Genomic DNA, 24,751 nt, shown 5'->3' on the forward strand with positions numbered 1-24,751 from the left:
AGACTGGCCTGATTTATATTGGGCCACAACTACTAAACCATTGTACCTCGTGTTGTTATGAGATAAGTGAAGCAAGCCCAGGTAGCGCATTTCCGAAAAAATTGTAGTGTGCTCAGGGCAGGGGTGTTTCCGATAGTGAAAAATTTGTACTCCCTCTGTTCCTTTTTTAAAGTTCAGTATTTTATTTTGGGTTGTCCCTTAATAAGTTTCTATTTTGTAAAGTTAGTGGGTAAAAGTTAGTATATTTTCCATTTTACCCCTAAAAGTATATTCTATTTGAAAAGTTAATAAGTAAAAGTGTAATGATGATGTCTTCATAGAGGGTAAATATGAAAAGTGAAGGTAAAAGTTGATGTGAAAGGTGTAATGATGATATTTTCTTAATAAGTTGGAGTTACGAAAAGGGACATTTAAAAAGGGACAGAGAGAGTAGATTTTTATTTGTGTTTGAGAAGTTATTAGGTGTTTTCGATAGTGAATTAGTTGTTGAGAAACGTCAAGTAATTTTCGATAATGAATAAGTTGTTAATGGGTTTGTGAGAAGGGTTATTGTAACAAAAAAAGTTTTGTTGACAAATTTTTTATTAGTAAAAATGATAGGGTAAAATGTTGAAACTTTTTTGTTAATGAAAACGATATGATAAAATGCGTTAAGTTTTTAATATTTTTTGTTAGTGGAAACACCTCCTCATTCTCAAATCAAAAGTTAGATGATTAGATCAAATATTTTTAAATATTAGATTGAGCTAATTTTTTGAAAAAACCCACAAAAAAAATATTTAATGAACTGTTCGAATAATTTATGTGGAACCCATAGCGAGCCCTACACCAAAATCTGTGCACTTTGCTGATGCAATTAGACTTTATTGTTTATGGAATGATTTGTACCCCACAATGTAAATAGATTATTATATTCTCCTTGTTATTCAAAAACCGGAAAGGAAAAAACTATTGTACAACGTACAGCCGCTAGTTTCTCTACTTTACACTCAGAATGATCTGTCGATTGAGACTGTATAAAGTCAGGACCTGTAAATGGAAATAATCAAAGAAAACAAACATACGGGATGCAAGGGCACTACTTACAATGTTCCAACCACTCGACTTGTATTTCCTTGAGTTTGATCAACTCCAAAGATCCTAGCCCTTCCAAAGTCTGAATCTTTTGCATTATGTTTGTTTCCAAAACGTAACAATTGGCCTAGGAACAGCGAGTAGTGCAGTTCTAGGCCTGATGCGGGCGTGCCAGGGCAGGATTGCTGCCCAAATTCGTATCAAGGCCTGGAAGCCTTAATCTGACTTCTAACTAGACGAAAGTTCACGGCCTAAGGGTGGAGACCATAAGGAGGTTCGTGGTTTGCCTTTGCGGGCTAAGGACTTAAAATTTTCTAATCGTGTGAAAAATGGACAGAAAGGTAGAGCAAGGCCTAAAACAGAAATAAATGGACTTTATTAACGGTTTAACAAAGTCTGATTACAAGGAAATGAAATAAAATCTAGGCTTGGCTAGATTGAGTACAAACTATTCTAGAAAGTAAAGCTAATTGAACGATAAGCAGTGGGCTTGTTTGGTCGGGGACCGAAAGATAAAAATAGTTAAAAGATAATTGAAATGTAATTTGGATAATCCATGGGCTTTGATGGTCGTGGACCGAAAGATAGAAGATAATTAAAACATAAATTTGCATAAGCCGGGAGCTTGGTGGTTGGGGACCTTTGCCAAGGCCTTCAACTTTGGTATTTATAGGCAGATGTTCCAGGTCTTGAGCTGTTCAAGCTGCTTCCATAGGCCTTCATGCATGGCTGCCAAGTGTCCCTTTTGAGCTGCTTCAAAATGCTCCAATGAGAAGCTATTCTTTGATAAAAACGTGCCCTTTACTCCAAGGAAATGGTAAAGGCCTGAAAAGCCCTTCTTTTCTGCATAAAACTTTGTAAAAGAGTAAAAGGAACTTCAGCATCCAGGCCTTTGAGCTGCTTGTGAGCAGCTACTGCTTGACTGGACGTCTTTTAGGCCCACCAATGCTGAAGACCAAGGCTTCTTCAGGCCTTCCCACCATTTTATTGGTCCTTGCATCCCTTGTGGGCCCTTAAATCCTCTGAGGTTCATCTTTCACGGAAGAAAGATCCAGAAACAAAGGATTAACCAGACTTGGATGAGCTGCTTGCTTAGGTCTGCATGAATCATTCACCAATAGCTCCAAGGGCTGCATGTGCGCCACCTGTCTCTGGCCTTGCTTCATGCTGAAGAATGGGGTCCCACCAGTTCAGACCTTGAGCTGCTTGTGAGCAGCTTACCCAGATCTGTCTAGCAAGAATATTCTAGGCCTTTGAGCTGCTTATGAGCAACTTGAGGCCTTCAAGCTGCTTATGAGCATGGATGTTTATAAAAAAAAAGGATATTTGGGCCCACCAAGGCCAAAAACGCAAGCTTGGTTGAGCTGCTTGTGAGCAGCTTATATGATGTTAGATATAGGCCTTTGAGCTGCTTGTCCAGGCCTAAGCTGCTTGTGAGCTGCTTGGGATGTCTCCATGCATGGTTGCCACGTGTCCCAAGCCTTGCTTCATGCTAAAGGATAGTAAAGACTCAGATCTTGAGCTACTTGTAAGCAGCTTACCTAGATCTGCCAAACAAGAACATTCTAGGCCTTTGAGCTGCTTCTGAGCAGCTTAAGGCCTTTGAACTCCTTGTGAGCTGCTTGTGAGCAGCTTAAGGCCTTTTGAGCTACTTGTGAGCAGCTTAAGGCCCCCTAATTGCTCCTTAAAGGCTTTAACGATGCTCTTAAAGCAGTGGGCCTTTCATCAATTGGGCCTAAACTTGTTGGTAAATCATGGGCCTTTGCCCAATGTAAGCCTTCTGAGCCCAAGCCTGGTGAGAAAACCAAGGCTTCTACCAATTTGGGCCCATTTCTTAGGCCTTCGTTACTTCTAGGAATTTGGGTTAGGCCTGGACGAAATACTCAGGCCTAGTGGACTGATTCAAGCCTTAGGCCTTTGACTGATTTAGGCCTATATGGAAGGCCCATCATTTCTTAATAACCGGCCATAATTCGTGGGCAACTGGTCGTAAGGTCTTTCAAGGCTAGGGCCTCGACCCTCGAGGCTACCTTTTAACCCGTAAATCCATTTCCTGATTTTTGGCCAAAAATGGGTGTAAACACATTCACATCACGATCTAACAAGATATTGCTAGCTTTGAGATCATGATGTATAATTCTTAACTGGGAATCTTTATAAAGGTACAACATAGCTCAGGCCACCCCTCCTATAAGGCTATAATCTTGAAACGTCTTGTCCAATCCAACTTCGAATCGCTTGCTCTTGTGGGATCAATCCAAATGCAAGTTCACTATAGTTTGAATACATCCCAACTAGGTTAGCACATACTCAACTATCAATCATAAGCATTCCTTAAAATAAAATAGAAAATGAATAAAATACTTTTCCACTAATCATAAGGAATTTTAATTCATTACCCATTCGAGTCACTTTCTACATCTATGTTCGAAAAGTATTCTGTAATATCATACACATTTGAGTTTTGAAGTTCAAGACATGCATCTTCCCAATTTTTTAGGCATATGAGGTAATACAAAATTTCTGGAGTTGTTTGCTTCTCCTCTCATCCAACACTCGATTACCTGCACTAAAAAGCAGACTTTGATTCAATTGAAGACACCGAAGGTGTAGGTGTTTGAGATAGCTAGCTCCTTCCCTTATTAATTATTATTATTATTATTATTATTATTATTATTATACAGAATTAGATAGTAGGAGTAGTGTACAAATTCACAACCAAAATAAAGTTTTTTTTATTTTTATTTTATGTTTCTTACTAGTATTTTTATTGTGCCCTTATACATGTCCGTGTCCTGCCGACACTAAACGTGTCTTGCCTTTGTTGTGCTCATGTCGTGCCTTTGTCGTGCTCGTGCCAGCCCGACCCATTCATCAGTACTTCTACATGCATGTGAATTGCTTCTCAACACACAATTCACATTGTGTACCATTCAGCTCTGTTTGTCTGCTTGAGAGTTAATTCCTTATTAGTTTCCAAATTTAACTTTCCTGGCAACATAAACATGGAGTTGTTTAGAATGCCAAACTGAATAAAAAGTAGTCGAGGCTTTTGTTGGGCACAAACTCATAAATGAGTGTCATTTATTCTCCTTCCAAGCAAAATCACAGTAGCCTTACAAGATTTCTATACTAGAGCTTGGCTACCAATACCACCTCGTTCTTGAATTCTAGTGCACCATGCCATAAGGTTTGAGATAGCCTTTTTACAGCTACCTCTTGTCCATTTGGAAGTATTAAGCCTTGAGCATACAAAACAACCTGCGAAAATTTTAGATCCCATGTCGGACAACTTTTGAAATTTCAAATGATTTCAGAAAAACGAGAAATACCTTGTATGTAGACTAGACCGAATCTGCCTTCACAAACTTTTTTACCGTCTGAGAAGTTGTTCGCGGCAGCTTGAATTGTACCCCAGATAATATTGCACAGACTGCATTAGACCTCTTAGGTTTGAATTTGAGATAGATTCAGGGCTTGTTTGTTTGTTTGCTTCCAAGTAGATGGATCAAGTGCTATCCCAAGGGCTAGGAATCTCTCTTGCCTACATCTTTTCTTTCTTTATGTTGTGTGTAGAGGAATTGCATTGTTCATATTATTAAGACAAGCTCATTAACGGGAACTGCTAGGTGGAGACACTGCAGTAATTGCAGAGACGGGGGACTCGTGGTTCAATTGTCAGAAGCTTCGTCTTCCTGAAAATTGCGGGTAAGTCAGGGTTTCTCATCGATCTAACATAACTTCTCCTACTTTTAAAGAAGTAATAAACCTCGTGTTATTTTCATCAACTGAGATGTAGGTTGCATTAAGGTACTGGTCACATTTTTATGGGATACAAAGCTTCTGTGTTCCTTTTCATTTGGCCACAATAACAACCAAGAAATGTTGTCATTGGGGCTGTGTCATTTTGTCAAGTAGTGAATCTACAAAAATTTGGGCACTGCATTGATGTTTCATTCAAAGGTTGCTATAACTGAAAGGAACTTTTAAGATGCTTCGATATTAACTATTCAAAATTTCGCATCATATAGAGGTATTTAAGTCAAATGACATGTATCGTTTCATTCAAGTACGAATTTCAGATGCAGTATGGATCCATTGCGTGGTCTGTAGGTGCTACACTCGATTATGCTCAGGCTGCGAACGACAAGCGTGTGATTGCTTGCATTGGTGATGGGAGTTTCCATGTCAGTCACAGGGGTTGGAGTATCTAATTTCTGAATCACTAATTAGAGAAAATGTTGCGACGTTGCATCAAATGGTTAAAAAAGGGTTGTCGGTCAGTTGGTAACATTGAGTAGTGTTTGCCGATGAAAAAGAGTGAAATGTTTTACACACTCCCTTTTCTATAAATGCACTCACAGAAACCCTAACTTTGATACATTTGACGATGAAACTCTAAATTCACTCCTCCAATCCATCTATTTGTAAAATAGTAAAATGCCCGCGCCCAATGCTACACTGTCCAAAGCATAATGTTGATAATAGCTAATTTGCTTACTGATTGATAGGAAAAAACAGAAGCATAATCAACTGCCAAGATACCCCCTTTTTAGGAACAGAGGTTCAATTTTGTTTTTATCCATGAAATTTATCATATAATATCTCAAACTCATATAAGAATTTTGAGTGCCCCTCATACCTTGGTGGTCAGATCACGATCTTGCTTGAGTTAGAAGAACCACAAAAAATGAATGAAGTTGAGTAAGTTTGTTCCCTTTTTGTACAGGTAACAGCCCAGGATATATCTACAATGATTCGATGTGGGCAAAGGAGCATTATATTCCTCATAAACAACGGAGGATATACTATTGAAGTAGAGATTCATGATGGGCCATACAATGTGATCAAGAACTTAAACTACACTGGCCTTGTTAATGCTATTCATAATGGGGAAGGCAAATGCTAGACTGCCAAGGTTAGCACACATACTTAAGCTTACATAGGATGGTTTAGAGAGATTAAACAAGTTTGGGCAGATGACGGATTTAGTTTCTTATACTTGGTAGCGTCCATTAGTGTAGACACACATCTCTAGCCAATCTAAAGCATTGCTTAAACCTCCTTGGGGCTATTAACTCCTTTGGGACTAGTCCTTACGGGGCTTTGCTCCAGCTTTAATTGAGCCCCCATTTGTGCACGATGGGATTCGGCCTCCAAGATTACTCGAGGCTGGGAGACCTGAATAACGAGAAAAAGGGAAGAATTGTTTAACTGATTATCAGACAAGTGTTCCATTTTTAAATAATTTTAACCACCTAATATTTTTCAAGATTCATAAATAGCTCGGTATGATGTAACTTATCTTGCAGCTTACTGTTTTTTTATTGTTTGATCGGCCTTGCAGCTTACTGTTTGTTATCAAATATCGCTAACATTATACATACTTCTTTAGTAATCAAATTTCTTATATGGCTATGTGTAGCTTCTTTTTATTCAAACTCTCAATTATGTATATGCAGCATTATTTTCGAATTTGTATCTTGAAATTCGCTAACTGGTATTTCATAGTATAATCTTTCAACTTATTGGTCCCAAATGCAGGTATGTGTGCTGTAGTTTCTGTTTTAAGCAAATTAAAAAATAAAAATGATTTGATTGATGGTCTCTGACGCTTATTTTCTAGGAACGTTTTTAAAACTAACCCATTTTCAGGAAATGTTAAAATCATGTTTCAGATTCTGGAAACCTTAAAAGATTTCTATACTAGAGCTTGGCTACCAATACCACCTCGTTCTTGAATTCTAGTGCACCATGCCATAAGGTTCGAGATAGCCTTTTTACAGCTACCTCTTGTCCATTTGGAAGTATTAAGCCTTGAGCATACAAAACAACCTGCGAAAATTTTAGATCCCATGTAGGACAACTTTTGAAAATTTCAAATGATTTCAGAAAAACGAGAAATACCTTGTATGTAGACTAGACCGAATCTGCCTTCACAAATTTTTTTACCATCTGAGAAGTTGTTCGCGGCAGCTTGAATTGTACCCAAATCATATTGCAAAGATTGCATTAGACCTCTTAGGTTTGAATTTGAGATAGATTCAGGGCTTATTTGTTTGTTTGCTTCCAAGTAGATGGATCAAGTGCTATCCTAAGGGCTAGGAATCTCTCTTGCCTACATCTTTTCTTTCTTCATGTTGTGTGTAGAGGAATTGCATTGTTCATATTATTAAGACAAGCTCATTAACAAGAACTGCTAGGTGAAGACACTGCAGTAATTGCAGAGATGGGGGACTCGTGGTTCAATTGTCAGAAGCTTTGTCTTCCTGAAAATTGCGGGTAAGTCAGGGTTTCTCATCGATCTAACATAACTTCTTCTACTTTTAAAGAAGTAATAAACCTCGTGTTATTTTCATCAACTGAGATGTAGGTTGCATTAAGGTACTGGTCACGTTTTTATGGGATACAAAACTTCTGTGTTCCTTTTCATTTTAGCCACAATAAAAACCAAGAAATGTTGTCATTGGGGCCGTGTCATTGAACCCCACATGTAAATTAGGAGTACTAGATTGGAGAGTATTCTCCTTGTTATTGAAAACCAGAAACGGAAAAACTAGTACAGCGTACAGCCGCTGGTTTCTCCACTTTACAGTCCATTCTCCTCTTTTATTTGACTCCACAACGGTCTTTCTTACTTTATTTATTTTGGCAGTAATTTGTTCTCTAGGGGATAAAAAAAAGTGAGTAATTTTGTCACTCCTCTATTTTGTTTATGTCACTCTCTTTTGTGACTTTATTATATGATTTATTTTGTGAGAGAATATGAGTGGTATTAACAAAAAAGAGAGTAGCAAAATCAATTCCCTAAAAAAATGGCAATAATTCATGTGATCCAACTAAAAGCATTGCGATCAAGGATGGAACCAGGGGAGGTTTAGTGGCGGCGGCCGCCATGACAAGAATTTTAGAAAATGCAATTATTATATATAAAAAAACAAAATTATCCCCAACTTATATAGTCTTGCCACCGCTAGATTTTTTTTTCCTCATTTTTTGTTATATACTAGTCCTAAATCCCCTATTTCTTTTCAAGAAAGGAGACTCAAAAAGTATTTACTAAATTTAATGGGCCAATGTGAAATAATATAAAGGATGAGGTGTAATTAAGGAAAAAAACACTCCACATTTTAACCCTAAAATAATTTAACCTAAAAAAATTAAACAAGTTAACCTAAATATTCGGAAGTAGTACTGTAGGGGATTTCTTTTTTATTTTCGATTCTCAGTTCCAAATTTCCAATGGCGGCACTGTGTTAATTCTCGTTTAGCGCAGTACTGGACTTCCGAAACAATAAAAAGCCATTTATTGTTTGGCATTTTGTGTGAATTTCTCAAACTTCATTGGGGAAAGATTAATTTTCTTCAATTTTTTAATATTCAATTGAAGTTTCTTGATCACATTCATTGAGAAGGACATATCTAGAAGTTTTGACATCAATTCCATCATCGATGCTTTTAACGACATGAAAGAGCATCGGGCACAATTCAAGATATCTCACTTTAGTAGATAGATTAAATTAAAATTAGTCTTTTTCCGTACTCCATGTGCAAATGACAAACATCATTTACTATAATTTTTGTTATGTTATTTTAATTTTTTCTAGAGTCGATGACTATTAATATTAATGCATTTTTTATTCTTTTAGTATATATTTCGTCACTGTTAGGGTTAAATCCTGGTTCCGTCCCAGATTGCGGTACATTTATTCTGCCATATAAAATTTGAACATCGATCTCATAACACAAGAGCGCCTTGGGTTTTACTGTTACAACTCACAATTACTCCATAGGAATCGGAATTTTTGTGGAAAACTAGTACTGTAGCGTGATTTTTTTTTTATCAGCAAAAGAAAAATTCATTACCATAAAAGAAGTGTAGCATGATGTTATGAGGGAACGATCTTTTTATAGGAACTAAAATGATTACTAATGTAACTTGTTAATGAAAATTTTATTTGAATCACTTACCACAAAAAAAATACAAATTTATTTGAACAAATTTCCCTATAATAACTGTTTTTCTTTATCGTTTTTTTTATGCATTATACTTTTTACAATGCAAAAAGAACTATCAAACAGATGAAAAGCCTGTGTGCATAGATATTGTTACAAAAATTTGAATATATATATACATGGTTAGAATCATCTAAGTCACATTATTCCTGCAAAAATAATAACCCCTCCCCGTGTATCGGTTTGTTTGACTCGTTTATGAATTTGTTAACAGTAGTATTTTGTTTTTAAAAAAGGGAATTGATTTTGAGGCTTTCTTTTTTATAATCACACCTTTTTTTTGTTCTCTTGTGACATGAATTTACAAAATTAACCTTTCACTTATATACTCTTTCATACTTGGAACGTCAATATTTTGAATTCGAATCATAAGGAAAAAAAAGAAGAAAGAGTGTGATTATAAAAAAAGTACGAAAATCACTACCATAATAACACTCCTACTACTATGATCACTTTTGTACTGCCGCTTCCACTCCATGTCGCCTTCTCTCTGGTCCGTTGGACACCCGCTTGTTTCTATCTCTTGGGGCAATCGGTTGGCTTAACGGTGTGGTATGTCTTGGCAGCAGTTGGAGGCAAGGTTGTGAGGTTTCCCATCGTATATCACTCCTGAATGAATACAACTTTGGCTTAATGGCAAAGGGGAGGCTTTTAGTAAACGTTTGGTGTGGCGCGGACCAGGGCGTTGCAGATCTAGTGATGCTTGGAGCCTTGATTGTCAGTTTCTCAGGCCGTTTGTGAGAATCGAATCGGTGATTTTTCGACAGTCATTCTTGGGATCCGGGAATGTGAGGGGTTCACAGTTGTGTGAGCCATCGTTTAGTGGTCTGATGGATTTCGGTTCACGGCCCAAGCAGGTGGGTTTCTGTTGGTGATGGTTTGGTTTGCCTGGTGTGGTGGTTGGCAACGTGGAGGTGGTAGCGACGACTGTCAATCTGTTTTAGGTTAGGTGTTTGGGCTAGATTTGGCCTTTTGGTATTGTCCATTTGTTTTCGGCCCTATTCAGTGTTTCGGGTCTGGCCCTAGGAGTTTTGGGCTATGTCCCTTTAGAAATTTGTCCAATCTTTGGTTGGATCGATCCCCTTTTCCCCTCTCTCATCTACTCTTATCAATTTTTTTTAATACTAGTCTAATGCGCGTGCTTCGCACGTTTCCGCATGCTCATTGGATTAATTGCTCGAGGGAAAGTGTTCATAACGAGGTTGGATAAATGTTGGACATGATTTCGAAGAGAGTTCGTTCAGTTTTCGAATTCTGCACATTTCTTCTGCTTAAATTTACTGCCAAGGTGGAAGATGTTTGAGTTGCGAATGATGAAGTCTCGAATAGCAAAATACTCCAGTAGCCACATGTACACGTTTTGCAGATGCCATTTCATTGCTGGTTTTGCTAGTTCATTGCACACGTTCAGTTTTGTTTTATATGCATATGCCATTTTCCTTGCTGTTGCTTTTGTTTCCGCCCAAAATCCAGGGTAGCCTAAATCTTTCATTCATTTCAGAGGGATAGAGCTTTGCTTTCGGTTGGCATTGATCCTACTACCATAAATCCAAATGTACTTGCTATGTAAGTGTTTCAGGAATTGATTGACACTCGCCCAAACAGTTTGGCTTACCTGTTATAGTTCACTCTTACATTATATGTCGTATGAATATGAAACTCCCAAGTGAAAGGTCTTTAATTTTTGAAAGCAATCCGTTTCAACATTCCATGTAACTGAAATGCAGCAAAATTCTGGAAAGTGCCTCAGGTCTATGATTTTCCATGAATTTCCCGCATCAATAGTGTGGACTCATCAATGAGATGTTTAGTTTCATATACAAGGAAATTACACAATTCATGCCTAGGTGCTGGTGTTAGTGACCTTAACTGAGTGAAGGGATTTGTGATCACAGATTTACTATAAATCTCCCTTGCTAATTGGATATGCTTCCACCAGAAGTCAGACAATGCTATTCTTAAGGCATCTCAATACTTTTTAGGTTCACGTAATTGGAAGCAGGATAACCTATCTTAAATTCAATCCCATCCTTTTGATGTGGTAAACCGTTGAACATGGTGGAGGGCCAATGCAAAAATTTTGGTGCCCGTCGTCCATGGAGTAGATTTTGATATTGTATTTTCCTTTGATCCACAATGCCATCTTTGTTTAGAAAGGTCAACCTTGAATCAACTTCAGTCAAATAGGACAACCATGGCTAGCCACCAGCAATTTACTTGTGTAGTCTCGTGCTAGATATGTTAAAACTTTGACCAGGTACTAATACTAAGGTGGTAATTCATTTAAGCGACACCATAGAAAATAATAAATTACAATAAGAAACTTTCTATTAGATATTCAGATACATAACCCAATCAAGCTGCTGTTGTGCTAGAGTTTTACAAAACAAGCAAAACTAAAATCCTATAAAACAATGCAAATAATGCTAATTTTTGCTCGGAAGAAACAAGAACAGGTAATATAAACACCTAAATGAAGTCTTGACATTTGAAGTCATTCTTTAGTGCTCCTCACTTTGTTCTTCATATACTTTTCGAAATCTACAACGGTAAAGTTGCTTTACAAAGCTGCTGCCTAACTTTTTTTTGAAATCGAAAAAATATTTTATTGATAAACTCGAGATAACGGGTACATTGAGGAAAAGAGAAGGGGGAGAGAAGAGAAGAGCAGGAAGGGAGACCACATGACATGCCACGTAGCCATCACAATGCATCAGTGAAAAGTTGAGAAGAAAACAGTAGATTACATCCATAACAGAAACAATATGCATACGTCCAGATAATATTCTGAGTTTGGACAATTATATATCCAACACACGAAAAGATCATTTCATTCAGAGCATGTTTCAATTCATTCCAAGTAGTAACAGCACCAAATTCTGCAATCGCGGCATACATAGCATCACATGATCATCGACCTCTTCACAGAGAGAAATGGCTATACAATAAAGCAAGGGAAGAGAATCACCTTGCCAATGAGTAACATTTCCACGAAGAGACTACATAAATGATTCCTTTGCCTTGAGCAAATAGCAGGCTGCATAATTGATTTCTTTCCCTTGATCAAACAACAGCAGCATTACCATATCCTCCCCAGAACGTAGCAGCAAGTAACATAAGACATAAGTAGCACAACAACAATAATGCCTCCATTTAGAGAAATGTAAACATCCAAAACCAAAGCTTGCACCATAGCTTTCCAATAATGAGCATCCAAAGAGATAGCCTGATTACCCACCCCAGCTCAATGTGCTAGATGTCACCAGATAAAAGTGTCCACAAGGCAACAAAAAGATCCAATACCTAGAACCAATATAGACTCAACCCCACTAACCAACCAGAAGCCAGACACTTCCCAAAAAAAACATGGAAGAACAAAAAAGGACAAGGAACAAGCCATCCACCTCAGAAAGGCAGCCCCAAAAAATCAAGAAGAAACAAGCAAAAGCTAGCAACCCCTTTCAAAGCAGCCTTAGAAAACCCATAAAAGACAAACAAAACCAGCAACCACCCTCAAAAAACTACTCAAGGCTACAAGGCAGGACTCAAAAACGCCAAAAAAACGACCACAACCAGACCTCTCCTTTTCCATAAAGTCTTTGCCTAACTTAGAGTCAGGTTCTAAGTTTATCTTCATCCACATTTTGGTTGTTCTTGAGTCCTTGACAAATGCCATAGAACATCAAAATTTGGTATACTGTAAACATAACTTTATTGGTAACCATCAAGATTAGTTAGCAGGGATGACAAAAAGCTCAATTTTTTTTTTTTTTTGGGGGGGGGGGGGGGGGGGTGTTAAATGTTCTTCCATGTTGAGGAAATCTCTTTGTTTTCCACATTCTTCCATGTTGAGGAAATCTCTTTGTTTTCCACAAACTTTTAATCCTCACATTTAGTGTAGGTAGACTTCATAGAGAATGTGAGGTCTTACTCCATTTCCATTGTAAAACATCTTGTGTCATCCATTTGGACTGTAGATAGAATCTGTTTTAGATTGTTGAGTTGCTCCTCATCCCAAATGTATAAAGATCTTCTAAACTGGAGATTCCAAGACCTTTGATTCTCTCTGTGGCCAAGGATCAAGGGCAGAATGTATTACCATTTGATCTAACTGACAAGTAACAAATAGTGAAGACTAAGGTCCTAAACAACTACAAATATCTCTTCTATCAACCTCATTGCTCTCTAAAGTACGTGTCAGCATATTTGATAAATAAAATCCATGTCTCAATATAAGCAGCGGAATCATACAATCATAACCAGTGTATGTATTCTAACTTTCGGTTTCAAAGAAGAAGAGTAACCAAGGGACCTGCTTTTGATGAATTCCACAAGGACGGCCTAATTCAGTCCACACATCTTGCATTAACACAACATAAGCATTACACAAAAAAATTTGCTCAAAGTCAATGAAGTTACTATTTTTGGTTGTAGAGATTGGAAAGCTATTACCTATTTTGTTATCCTGGTAGCTTTTCTTATGGGTGCAATATTTCTCTTCCATCTCCTTGGTACTTTTCTTATGTTTTCTCACAGTTTAAAATAGCACTACAGCTTGTGCAAACAGGGACTTACATCATAAACTTTTGGAATTTTTTGAATTCTCCATAAAAATTCCAAAATGTTCAAACTTTTCAATGGATGAAGATAGCCTAATCGGTTATGTTCATTGTTCTTAGTTCATTCACAAATCTTCTACCAGTCTGTGATTCATTGCTGCACTATTGCTTAAACTACAAGCCTGGAGAATGATACATACGGCACAAGTCGTTGACCTTCTTGACCATTCTTGATTTCCTTCTCTGCTTTGTTGATACTGGTAGAATAAGGTCCCAATCCCGATATAAATCGTTCCAATTAATCACTTAAAGTGAAGAAATTTCCAACCAATGAACCATAGAACCAACTTACCTCTATGCAAAATCAACACCAACAATCACAATCAGAATCATATGCAAACCCATTAGTCAAAAATATTGCAATAGTTTCCCTTCGTTAAAAACACACACACAAAAACTTAAACCTCAAGACAAATAAGACCTCACAATCAAGTTACTATCAGTATGACATAAGCACTCACTTTCGAATAAATCTAATTTCTGTATAATTGAATGAAACAATCAAGGAAAGAGGTATCAGTATCCAACATGAAAACAAAATCACCTCTCTTGTTCTCGTGAATAATTGAGGGCCAGAGAGAGAAGGGTGTGCATATTTACCTTGAGAATCACGTAGAGACGAACCATTCGACTCCCAACGCTTTCCTTCATGACAAGGAGGAACTTTCACAACTGAAATCAAAATGGAACCCAAGCAAATCAGTTGAAAATGCTGCTAACATTCAAAACTGAATCAACACATCTACTCAATTGCACCGATCTAATTCTCATCATATACGATGCAACAAGGAGAATCGAAACTATGTCTTGAACTTTATTAAGATCAGCAAAATGATTGTGGAGCTGAATCAATTCAAGTGACTTACAACCGCAAGATCGAACAAATCGAATCAAAATCGAAATCGATCGAAACAGCAAATAAACCAATAACTTACCTCTTATGACACGTTCTCTTTCGTTGTAGCCGTAATCAAGACACGAATGAGGTGAACCAATAACAAATCTTCCATCTCTTTTGAAGACCCCCACAGCCGTAAGAACAGTGCTGTGATGATGAGCTAGAACAGTTAAACGGCTTAATAAGTACCAGATTTCCGTGGAAGCAGGGAAGAAGTACCAATCTAGCGAGTAAAAGCCGGAGAAAATACCATGAATTCAACAAATGAAGTACAGATTTGGAGAGTAAAAGCCGGAAGACCGACCATCGTCTATCTTGCATCTATCGCTCTCTACCAGTTATAGCTAAAACGTGAGAATACCCAAACTAACCAAACAACAACACCTGTAAGGGCAAAAAGTAAAGCAGTAGTTGAGAGGGCAATAATGTCATTTCACAACTGGCCTTGGCACAAAAAAATGAAGGTCAATAAGGTAATTTCACACAATGCCATGGCTTACCAACCTAGGTTCTTTTATTACAAGTGTATTGATAACTGACGGATGTCCGAGCCTAAAAGCACGTTGAAATGTAACATAATCTCAACTTAAAGAAATTACCAGTACTACCTGATTGCTCTACGAAATATTTGTAATCTCCACAAAGTGTTAGTTACCATTTGAAATATTTTTCTATTTGATCATACAAAAATGCAGACACATCACTTAGAGACACATCAATCACACCCCTCTCACATACAGGTGGGTCCGCACCTGTATGTGAGAGGGATGTGATTGATGTGCCTCTAAGGTGATGTGCCCCTAGCACCATCTATCCCTCTCTGTGCTCACTTTTTAATCAATATATCTCTATGTAAAATAATGTTGCCTTATATTAGAGGTGAGAATAGAGGGATAGATTTAAAATGAGGATAGAGAGAGATAAATTTATTAGGAGAATATTCTCTATTTTAAAAAAAAAGATCTGATGACTATAAATTTAACACATAAGTGATCTAACGGTTGTAGAGATTACTTTAATTTATATATCTAAATATTTTCAATAGAAAATCGAGGGATTTGTTTGGTTGGAAATTTAATTTAGTTTAGTTTTGGTAGTGAGTGGAGAGAAATAAGGTAATGATTGAAGAGATGAGTAATGATTGGAGAAAAATAGAGATGAAAAAGTAATAATTGAAGAAATATAATAATAATTGAAGAAAAAAATAAAAAAATAATTGAAAAACTAAATTAAAATGTGAACCGAACACAACCGCTAGCGCTATGTTTTTTGCCCGCAACATTTCAAAAGAAGACTGCTACTGTGTTTTTGCGTAGACATTTGTCGTTGAAAAAAAAAAAACCATCGCTAATCAGCCAGTTAAGAGCATCTCTAATCCACCTCTATTTTGGATGTGACACATTGAGGGGAGATTTTATAATTTATTCTCTTTTTTCTTCACTTTTTGTAGTTTTTGGGAGAATTTTTGAGGGACCTACCGTCCTTTTTAGAGTTTGGTCCTCCAAAAGTAAATTTGGTCCTCTAAAAATGGCGCATCAAAAGTAAATTTGGAGTACAAAATTCCTCCAAACTCTAAAAAGGACGATGGGTCCCTCAAAAATTCTCCCAAAAAGTACAAAAAGTGAAGAAAAAATGAAATAAATTACAAAATTTTTCCTCAATGTGTTACATCTATACTCTATTTTGGAGGAAAAAGAGATGGATCGGAAATGCTCTAAGCCAGAATCAAACAGATGAGCCTAAGCGGATCAAAAAAAAAAACAGATGAGCCTAAAATGGCACTCCCAGAAGAAGCAAAAACCATCAAACCGAACAAACCAGTCGCCTTTTTTGCCCACAACGGCCCCCAGAGTTCAAAACCACCTCACTCCCCCTCCCTCTCCCTCCCCCTCTTCCTCTCTCCTCCATCACAACCTATTTATACTAAACCCCCCCCAAAACCACCTCCAAAACCCACCACTTGACTCATCGTAGCATTCATCTCTAACTCCGTCCATGACTTCCTTCGGTTCTCCACCTCCCAACACTACCTCTCCCTCTCCCTCTCCTCCCATGACCAAGAAACAAAAACCAAACCCCGAATCGAACAACAACGGCTCCACGGCTCCGGCCGCCAGCGCCTTCCCCTCCTCTTGCGGCACTCTAGGCCGCCACCTGGCCCGGCGCCTCGCCCAGATCGGCGTCCGCGACGTCTTCTCCGTCCCGGGCGACTTCAACCTCACCCTCCTCGACCACCTCATCGCCGAGCCGGAGCTCAACCTCGTCGGCTGCTGCAACGAGCTCAATGCCGGGTACGCCGCCGACGGCTACGCGCGCGCCAACGGGGTCGGGGCGTGCGTGGTGACGTTTACGGTGGGGGGATTGAGTGTTCTGAACGCGATCGCCGGCGCGTACAGTGAGAATCTGCCGGTGATTTGTGTGGTGGGTGGGCCCAACTCGAACGATTACGGCACGAACCGGATCCTTCATCATACGATCGGGCTGCCGGATTTTAGCCAGGAGCTCCAGTGCTTTCAGACTATCACCTGTGCTCAGGTCAGTCCATATGCCTAATAATACTATGCTCTATGTGAACTTGTTTGAGTCCTTCTATGGTATACCATACACTGAAGTGGGTTCCACACGAATAATTGGAGCCACTTAATTTGTTTCAAATATTTTTTTAAAAATTTATGTAAAAAATCAGCTAAGCCAGATAGGGATAAGGCTTGATCAGTTTTTATTTTTTTCCTCAACTTGTCATTTTGTGCAACAAATTGACGAAGTCCTTACCGATATCTGACTAGTTTTACAGGGATCCTTAAAAAATGCATATTGAGCAAAAAATTGATCAATCCCTTATCGATATCCAACTTAGTTGATTTTTTACTGGATCCTTATAAATGCATTTTAAATAAATTGACCAGCTTCAATTATTTGTGTAGAAACCGGTGAATAAATGCATTTCTGCTTTTTTTGATGGTCATGAAACAATTACGGGGAAATAATGAAAACAAATTTAAAGAAATGATTAAAAACAAAAATTACTCAAAATGATCAGATTTTTAAGTTATTTCTCTCTTTTCTTTTACGAATTACCTATTAACGTTGATCACGTATCATTGGGTACTTCATCTCTTAAACTTATCTTCATAACAATAGTCTTACCTAGTGTGACAGAGAATGTTTTTTCCAAAATATATTGGTTCCTTAATCAAATTGATCGGTGTCTGATCGACATGATTTTCGGTATGGTTGATAGTCTCGAAGAGGTTTAGAACATGAACGATTCCAATCATTTAATTGTACCCGGAAAGGGCCCTCAAATGAGCAATCTGGAGAGGATCTGCCTCCATTAATTTGATACAGTACTTACTTTAGTTCGTCATTACATTTTTTACGCGAATTTGTAGGCTTCTTATAGTATTGTCAATTATCAGTTATTGCGTAAAGAGGATTGGGAGTTTTCTTTTTTGGTGATGGGTTGAGGGGGGTATTAGCAAATCGAGATCTTCTCCGTGACATCCATGTGATCCATTGGTCACACATAACATGTTGCCACGTTATATAGCAAGCAAAAATAATAATCTAAATAAGCAAATAGACCAGTTTGTATAAGTATTATTTTAGAAAACAGAGGAAAATTTGAATTGTAAAATTTTCAAGGTATGCAGTATTCTTTGATGTACCAATTTTATTTGGAGTGTGCACTATTCAGACCAAGATCTGCAATAAGAATGGACGTCTCCATTGCATTGATAAAATGGAGAGAATCATACTCCCGTTTTAGCTATTCCATTGGTACAAATTGTTGATTTGATGTGGTGGTGATGAAAATGCGACAGGCAGTGGTAAATAACTTGGAGGATGCCCATGAGCTGATCGATACTGCAATTTCAACTGCTTTAAAGGAAAGCAAGCCGGTATATATCAGCATAAGTTGTAATTTGCCTGGAATTCCTCATCCAACATTTGCTAGGGAGCCAGTCCCATACTTCCTTGCACCAAAGTAAGTTCATTCAACTTTCCCGTATCCCTCACAACTTTTCCATTTATTGAACGTTGTTTCTCTGTTTTGGTGCTGGTATGAGTTATGTAGTCTTTCATGACACCCTTCATACATGTTGTGGAGTCAATCTGAGTTTGGAACTGAATTTTAGAATCGTGTTTGTTTGTATGGTTTAATGTGATTTTCAGTTTATTACCATCTTAGTATGATAACATGTGCAATACAGTGAATGAGTTGTCTCTACTAATGCATTCGATAGGGACACCAAGCAGACTATCACGATACATTACCCTGTCTATGTTCCCTAAGCAAAATGTGAATGGTATAATACCCCAGCCCTATGTATTTCTGCTAAACAAAATATATTTGGTTTATTGTGTTTCTGGTATGTTTGAGTATGAAAGTAAAATTGTTATCTTTTTACCTAAATCAAGGTGTTTGCGGGCTTCCTCCTGTGGTGATAGAACACGCGCCTTGATTTCTATTTGTGGATTGCTTTTTGTACACTTGCCTTGCATCTTTTTGGCATGTTTGACGGTCAAGTATGAAAGAAGGAATCTAACTTTCACCTACATGAATGCATTGAGGTGCTTTCTCATGTGTTGATTCTACCTGAGCACTGACTTTTGCAGTTGAGATGTTTTTTTTTCTCCTTTTTTGTAGTGCTGCCTTAGTATTTGACCAACTGTCTTTCCATGTTCCTTGAGCTTGGCATCCTCTTTTAATGTTTATTTCCTCTCTCAACTTCAAAACTAACCAGTTTTCATATCTTATGCAGGCTGAGCAACCAATTAGGACTAGAGGCTGCAGTGGAAGCGACAGCTGAGTTTCTAAACAAGGCTGTGAAACCTGTCCTTGTGGCAGGTCCCAAGCTAAGGGTAGCAAAGGCCCAAAAGGCCTTTGTGGAGCTTGCGGATGCATGTGGATATCCTATAGCAGTAATGCCTTCTGCCAAGGGACTGGTTCCAGAGCACCATCCGCACTTCATTGGGACATACTGGGGCGCTGTGAGCACCAGCTACTGTGGCGAGATTGTTGAATCCGCCGATGCTTACGTCTTCGTGGGTCCCATCTTCAACGATTACAGCTCAGTTGGATATTCTTTGCTGATCAAGAAAGAGAAATCTGTGATAGTGGAGCCCAAACGCGTGACTATTGGTAATGGGCCTTCACTGGGTTGGGTTTTCATGGCAGACTTCTTGACTGCTTTGGCCAAGAAGCTGAAGAAGAACAACACAGCTTATGAGAATTATCGTCGAATATTTATCCCTCCTGGCATTGCTCTGAAACGAGAGAATAATGAACCTCTTAGAGTCAACATACTTTTCAAGTACATTCAGGTAAGCGAATAAATGTGACACATCTGCGTATTTCCTTTTTACCCGTTTTTCGTCTTTCCAAAAGTTCCCTCACTTGTAGAGGGTTCTATTTAGGTCAAAGAAAATGCAACAGTTAAATATATGGAATATAGTTCCTTTCATTTTATTTGCCCTTCAGAAAATCCCTAGACAAAACCTTGATCCAAATACAGCTCCGTGTGCATTACTTAGCATATGATGATTGACCTTCATGGACATTCCCTACAGGTATGCTTCCAAAACATTGCTACAGTATAGCAGAACATGTGGGCGTTCTGTGAGATGAGAATTAGGACAGATTGCTTGACCTAATTTGTCTGGCTCAATATCTTTGACTAACTTGATTACCTTGCCAATTTGGCTCCCCCAACTTTTTCTTATGAAGAGGAAGGATGTATGGCTGTCAATTTAAATTTTTTGGTTTCTTTCTGTTTTCCATCTTCAATCTACCATTGGAAAGGATTTGATCCGTAATATCCTGGTTAATACTGGTGCTTTAGACCTCTTAGGTTTGAATTTGAGATAGATTCAGGGCCCATTTGTTTGTTTGCTTCCAAGTAGATGGATCAAGTGCTATCCCAAGGGCTAGGAATCTCTCTTGCCTATATCTTTTCTTTCTTCATGTTGTGTATAGAGGAATTGCATTGTTCATATTATTAAGACAAGCTCATTAACAGGAACTGCTAGGTGGAGACACTGCAGTAATTGCAGAGACGGGGGACTCGTGGTTCAATTGTCAAAAGCTTCGTCTTCCTGAAAATTGCGGGTAAGTCAGGGTTTCTCACCGATCTAACATAACTTCTTCTACTTTTAAAGAAGTAATAAACCTCGTGTTATTTTCATCAACCGAGATGTAGGTTGCATTAAGGTACTGGTCGCGTTTTTATGGGATACAAAACTTCTGTGTTTCTTTTCATTTAGCCACAATAACAACCAAGAAATGTTGTCATTGGGGCCGTGTCATTTTGTAAAGTGAATCTACAAAAATTTGGGGACTGCATTGATGTTTCATTCAAAGGTTGCTATAACAGAAAGGAACTTTTAAGATGCTTTGATATTAACTATTCAAAATTTTGCATCATATAGAGGTATTTAAGTCAAATGACATGTATCATTTCATTCAGGTATGAATTTCAGATGCAGTATGGATCCATTGGGTGGTCTGTAGGTGCTACACTCGGTTATGCTCAGGCTGCGAAAGACAAGCGTGTGATTGCTTGCATTGGTGATGGGAGTTTCCAGGTCAGTCACAGGGGTTGGAGTATCTAATTTCTGAATCACTAATTAGAGAAAATGCTGCGATTACGTTGCATCAAATGGTTAAAAAAGGGCTGTAGGTCAGTTGGTAACATTGAGTAGTGTTTGCTGATGAAAAAGAGTGAAATGTTTTACACACTCCCTTTTCTATAAACGCACTCACAGAAACCCTAACTTTGATACATTTGATGATGAAACTCTAAATTCACTCCTCCAATCCATCTATTTGTAAAATAGTAAAATGCCCGCGCCCAATGCTACACTGTCCAAAGCATAATGTTGATAATAGCCAATTTGCTTACTGATTGATAGGAAAAAACAGAAGCATAATCAACTGCCAAGGTACCCCTTTTTTAGGAACAGAGGTTCAATTTTGTTTTTATCCATGAAATTTATCATATAATATCTCAAACTCATATAAGAATTTTGAGTGCCCCTCGTACCCTGGTGGTCAGATCACAATCTTGCTTGAGTTAGAAGAACCACAAAAAATGAATGAAGCTGAGTAAGTTTGTTCCCTTTTTGTGCAGGTAACAGCCCAGGATATATCTACAATGATTCGATGTGGGCAAAGGAGCATTATATTCCTCATCAACAACGGAGGATATACTATTGAAGTAGAGATTCATGATGGGCCATACAATGTGATCAAGAACTGGGACTACACTGGCCTTGTTAATGCTATTCATAATGGGGAAGGCAAATGCTGGACTGCCAAGGTTAGCACACATATTTAAGCTTACATAGGATGGTTTAGAGAGATTAAACAAGTTTGGGCAGATGACGGATTTAGTTTCTTATACTTGGTAGTGTCCATGAGTGTAGACACACATCTCTAGCCAATCTAAAGCATTGCTTAAACCTCTTTGGGGCTATCAACTCCTTTGGGGCTAGTCCTTACGGGGCTTTGCTCGGGCTTTAATTGGGCCCCCATTTGTGCATGGTGGGATTCGGCCCCCAGGATTACTCGAGGCTGGGAGACCTGAATAATGAGAAAAAGGGAAGAATTGTTTAACTGATTATCAGACAAGTGTTCCATTTTTAAATAATTTTAACCACCTAATATTTTTCAAGATTCATAAATAGCTCGGTATGATGTAACTTATCTTGCAGCTTACTGTTTGTTATCAAATATCGCTAACATTATACATACTTCTTTAGTAATCAAATTTCTTGTATGGCTATGTGCTAGCTTCTTTTTATTCAAACTCTCAATTATGTATATGCAGCATTATTTTCGAATTTGTATCTTGAAATTTGCTAACTGGTATTTCATAGTATGATCTTTCAACTTATTGGTCCCAAATGCAGGTATGTGTGCTGTAGTTTCTGTTTTAAGCAAAAAAATAAAAATGATTTGATTGATGGTCTCTGACGCTCATTTTCTGGGAACGTTTTTAAAACTAACCCATTTTCAGGAAATGTTAAAATCATGTTTCAGATTCTGGAAACCTACTTCCGCTAGATGAACATATGGAAACGCTAAACTATTCAGGAAAAAATACCCTGACACAGGTTGGTGGAGACCCAAAAGGATCAAGAGTTCTTCAATAATTTGGAAATCTTAACAGTGTGCTTATATCTTTGATCAACCTATCCCGAAGGGTTGAGAAAAATATTGACCTTCTTGGTGCTCTGGGTTTTGTTTGGTTTATTGAACTTGCTTTCGCGAACTAGGAAGTATTGGTAATCTAGAAGCATTCATAAGATGCATTCCAAAATTTTTGTCATTCCCTGGGAGCAGGTATGCACAGAGGAGCAGCTGGCAGAAGCAATTTCAACAGCGACAGGAGCGCATAAAGATTCACTATGTTTTATTGAAGTTTTTGTTCATAAGGACGACACGAGCAAAGAGCTGCTGGAATGGGGATCCCGGGTTTGTTCTGCTAACAGCCGCCCTCCAAATCCTCAGTAGCACTTTGGAGTTTCTAAGGTTGAAGACTGGATGACTTGTTATTTTAGTATACTCAACTTTGATCCAATGCAATCTCCCACTATTATCAGTCTATATCGCTGGGATGTATTCTCCGATTATGAGGGAAAGATGATTATTAGAAGATAATAATGAAATTGTTTGTGTTAATATGTACAGTAGAATTTGTGTCTCATAGTTCATGTTGTTTTGAGCTTGTGACGTGGATTTTGTTGTAATAGCAGAGCGTTGTTTTGAGCTTATGATGTGGATTTTGTTGTAATAGCAGAGCGCAGATGTCAAACATGAATTCAATGCGAAAAATGTTTTTGCAGTAAAATTCCATATGAATAATACGTCATGGCTTCGTGGCTTTTTGGTTCATCTGCTTGTAGTTGACAAAGTTCGGAGAACGGTGATGCTTTACTTCTGGTAATCTTCAGCAAATAGGATGTTAGTATTGGATAGGGTCCGTTTGTCGATTCCAAACCGAGCCTTAAGTCCCTCCAAAAGAGGTAGCTAGGTCATTTGAATTCATTTTTTCCATTGAGTTCTATCATAGTGTTCGTTTTGGGTCTATAGATTCAACCCTTTCTTTGCACACGGTCCCTAATGCTCTCATTTTTCTATCGATTTCTCTCCATTTATTAACCCAAAAACCTCCCTCAAAATCCAAACCAACAATTGGTAAGAAACCCCGAAATGCAAAGAGTGTTGCCACCCCAAAGTAATGTTTGTTAATTGGGGAAAAAAAACTGGTTCGATTATGGATGCAAGCTCTCAATATGTTCGGACTTTTGTCCTTGTAGGTGTTATGGGCTTTGTTTCCAATGGCCTGTATTTTCCAACTTTTGGTTGGAACTCCTTCCCCTTAATAATAATTTATTTTGCTGATAAAAAAAAAGAAAAAAAAGAAAAGGCAAGTAGTTGGTTTAATCCCCTCATTCATTAGGAGCAGATTCAGCTGAATATGCTACTTGTTACAGCTAGATTTATGGGAAGTATGTCAATGCTCATTGCCTTTCCAATAATTAAAGAAAGCAATGAAGATTTGTTAAACCCCATTGTTCAGGGATGGTTCAATAATTTTGAACATTGGAACGGTGAGGCTGCGAGCATAACTAGACTAGTTTGGCTCAAGTGCAGGGGGGTATGCCACTCAGTGCTTGGAATCTTGGAATCAGAAGACCTTTACAAGAATATTGAGGCTATTAACTGGAGGTCCGGTACAGTACATGAAAGTGTCCATGAAACAACAACAGACGGTCAAGAACCTTGAGGTTTTAACTAAGGATCTAATCACCTGGCCGCTCGCCCATACCCAATCCGGACCCTCAACCCTTGATTATGTGCTGCTGATGAAGTCTCTGCTCCTCAATCTCAATTTCTAGGAGTCTATGGACTGTTTCTTCATCATTTGAAAAGAAATGGACCCCCATATTCTTGCTTGGCAACACCACCTCTTGCAGTTCATTCAGTATATTGGCATTTCTGTTGTTGATATATATCCTCTCAATCAACTGATGCATCATGATTACTGATCTCCGAAATTTGTTGTTTACACTCTGTGAGCCCGCCATTCTCATTATTTTCTCCAACATCTAGAAGATATCCAGCAAATACCTTCTC

The 24,751-nt window shown here is 38.1% G+C and overlaps 3 protein-coding genes across 12 annotated transcripts; 2 read left to right on the forward strand and 1 right to left on the reverse strand.

The window, feature by feature from the left end:
* Window positions 1–5,120: 5,120 nt before the first annotated feature.
* Window positions 5,121–6,755, forward strand: LOC131314074 (pyruvate decarboxylase 2-like). Its single transcript, XM_058342567.1, has 2 exons — window positions 5,121–5,261; window positions 5,804–6,755. The coding sequence occupies exons 1-2, from the start codon at window positions 5,121–5,123 to the stop codon at window positions 5,981–5,983; spliced, it is 321 nt and encodes a 106-aa protein (XP_058198550.1). The 3' UTR covers window positions 5,984–6,755.
* Window positions 6,756–10,208: 3,453 nt separating this feature from the next.
* On the reverse strand, window positions 10,209–15,013 carry LOC131313317 (uncharacterized). Of its 10 annotated transcripts, none has more exons than XM_058341566.1 (5): window positions 14,858–15,013; window positions 14,645–14,754; window positions 14,310–14,381; window positions 12,059–12,148; window positions 10,209–11,322 (listed from the first exon to the last, which is right to left on the reverse strand). In XM_058341566.1, the coding sequence occupies exons 1-4, from the start codon at window positions 14,926–14,928 to the stop codon at window positions 12,090–12,092; spliced, it is 312 nt and encodes a 103-aa protein (XP_058197549.1). In that variant the 5' UTR covers window positions 14,929–15,013; the 3' UTR covers window positions 10,209–11,322; window positions 12,059–12,089. The 10 variants fall into 10 exon arrangements, 9 of the variants coding, with proteins under 9 accessions (XP_058197549.1, XP_058197550.1, XP_058197546.1 ...); XM_058341565.1 differs by lacking the exon at window positions 10,209–11,322 and adding an exon at window positions 11,482–11,631; XM_058341567.1 differs by lacking the exon at window positions 12,059–12,148.
* A 1,381-nt stretch (window positions 15,014–16,394) lies between these two features.
* On the forward strand, window positions 16,395–23,506 carry LOC131313316 (pyruvate decarboxylase 1). The gene is made up of 7 exons (XM_058341558.1): window positions 16,395–17,142; window positions 18,432–18,595; window positions 19,374–19,935; window positions 20,631–20,719; window positions 21,078–21,195; window positions 21,741–21,929; window positions 22,955–23,506. The coding sequence occupies exons 1-7, from the start codon at window positions 16,603–16,605 to the stop codon at window positions 23,123–23,125; spliced, it is 1,833 nt and encodes a 610-aa protein (XP_058197541.1). The 5' UTR covers window positions 16,395–16,602; the 3' UTR covers window positions 23,126–23,506.
* Window positions 23,507–24,751: the final 1,245 nt, after the last annotated feature.

Source organism: Rhododendron vialii, chromosome 13a, assembly GCF_030253575.1.
Source record: "Rhododendron vialii isolate Sample 1 chromosome 13a, ASM3025357v1".
Lineage (NCBI taxonomy): Eukaryota > Viridiplantae > Streptophyta > Magnoliopsida > Ericales > Ericaceae > Rhododendron > Rhododendron vialii.

What these genes read in the sequence shown, in the direction of transcription:
- LOC131314074 (XM_058342567.1), top strand. Translation starts at nt 5,121, where the DNA reads ATGACATGTATCGTTTCATTCAAGTACGAATTTCAGATGCAGTATGGA. An exon ending in TTGGTGATGGGAGTTTCCAT is followed by an intron (nt 5,262 to 5,803) that starts GTCAGTCACAGG and finishes CTTTTTGTACAG; the next exon opens with GTAACAGCCCAGGATATATC.
- LOC131313317 (XM_058341559.1), bottom strand. Translation starts at nt 14,928, where the DNA reads ATGCAAGATAGACGATGGTCGGTCTTCCGGCTTTTACTCTCCAAATCT. An exon ending in CTTCATTTGTTGAATTCATG is followed by an intron (nt 14,755 to 14,857) that starts GTATTTTCTCCG and finishes TCATCATCACAG; the next exon opens with CACTGTTCTTACGGCTGTGG. An exon ending in AAGAGAACGTGTCATAAGAG is followed by an intron (nt 14,382 to 14,644) that starts GTAAGTTATTGG and finishes TTTTGATTTCAG; the next exon opens with TTGTGAAAGTTCCTCCTTGT.
- LOC131313316 (XM_058341558.1), top strand. Translation starts at nt 16,603, where the DNA reads ATGACTTCCTTCGGTTCTCCACCTCCCAACACTACCTCTCCCTCTCCC. An exon ending in TACTTTTCAAGTACATTCAG is followed by an intron (nt 19,936 to 20,630) that starts GTAAGCGAATAA and finishes GCTCATTAACAG; the next exon opens with GAACTGCTAGGTGGAGACAC. An exon ending in GCAAATGCTGGACTGCCAAG is followed by an intron (nt 21,930 to 22,954) that starts GTTAGCACACAT and finishes CCCTGGGAGCAG; the next exon opens with GTATGCACAGAGGAGCAGCT.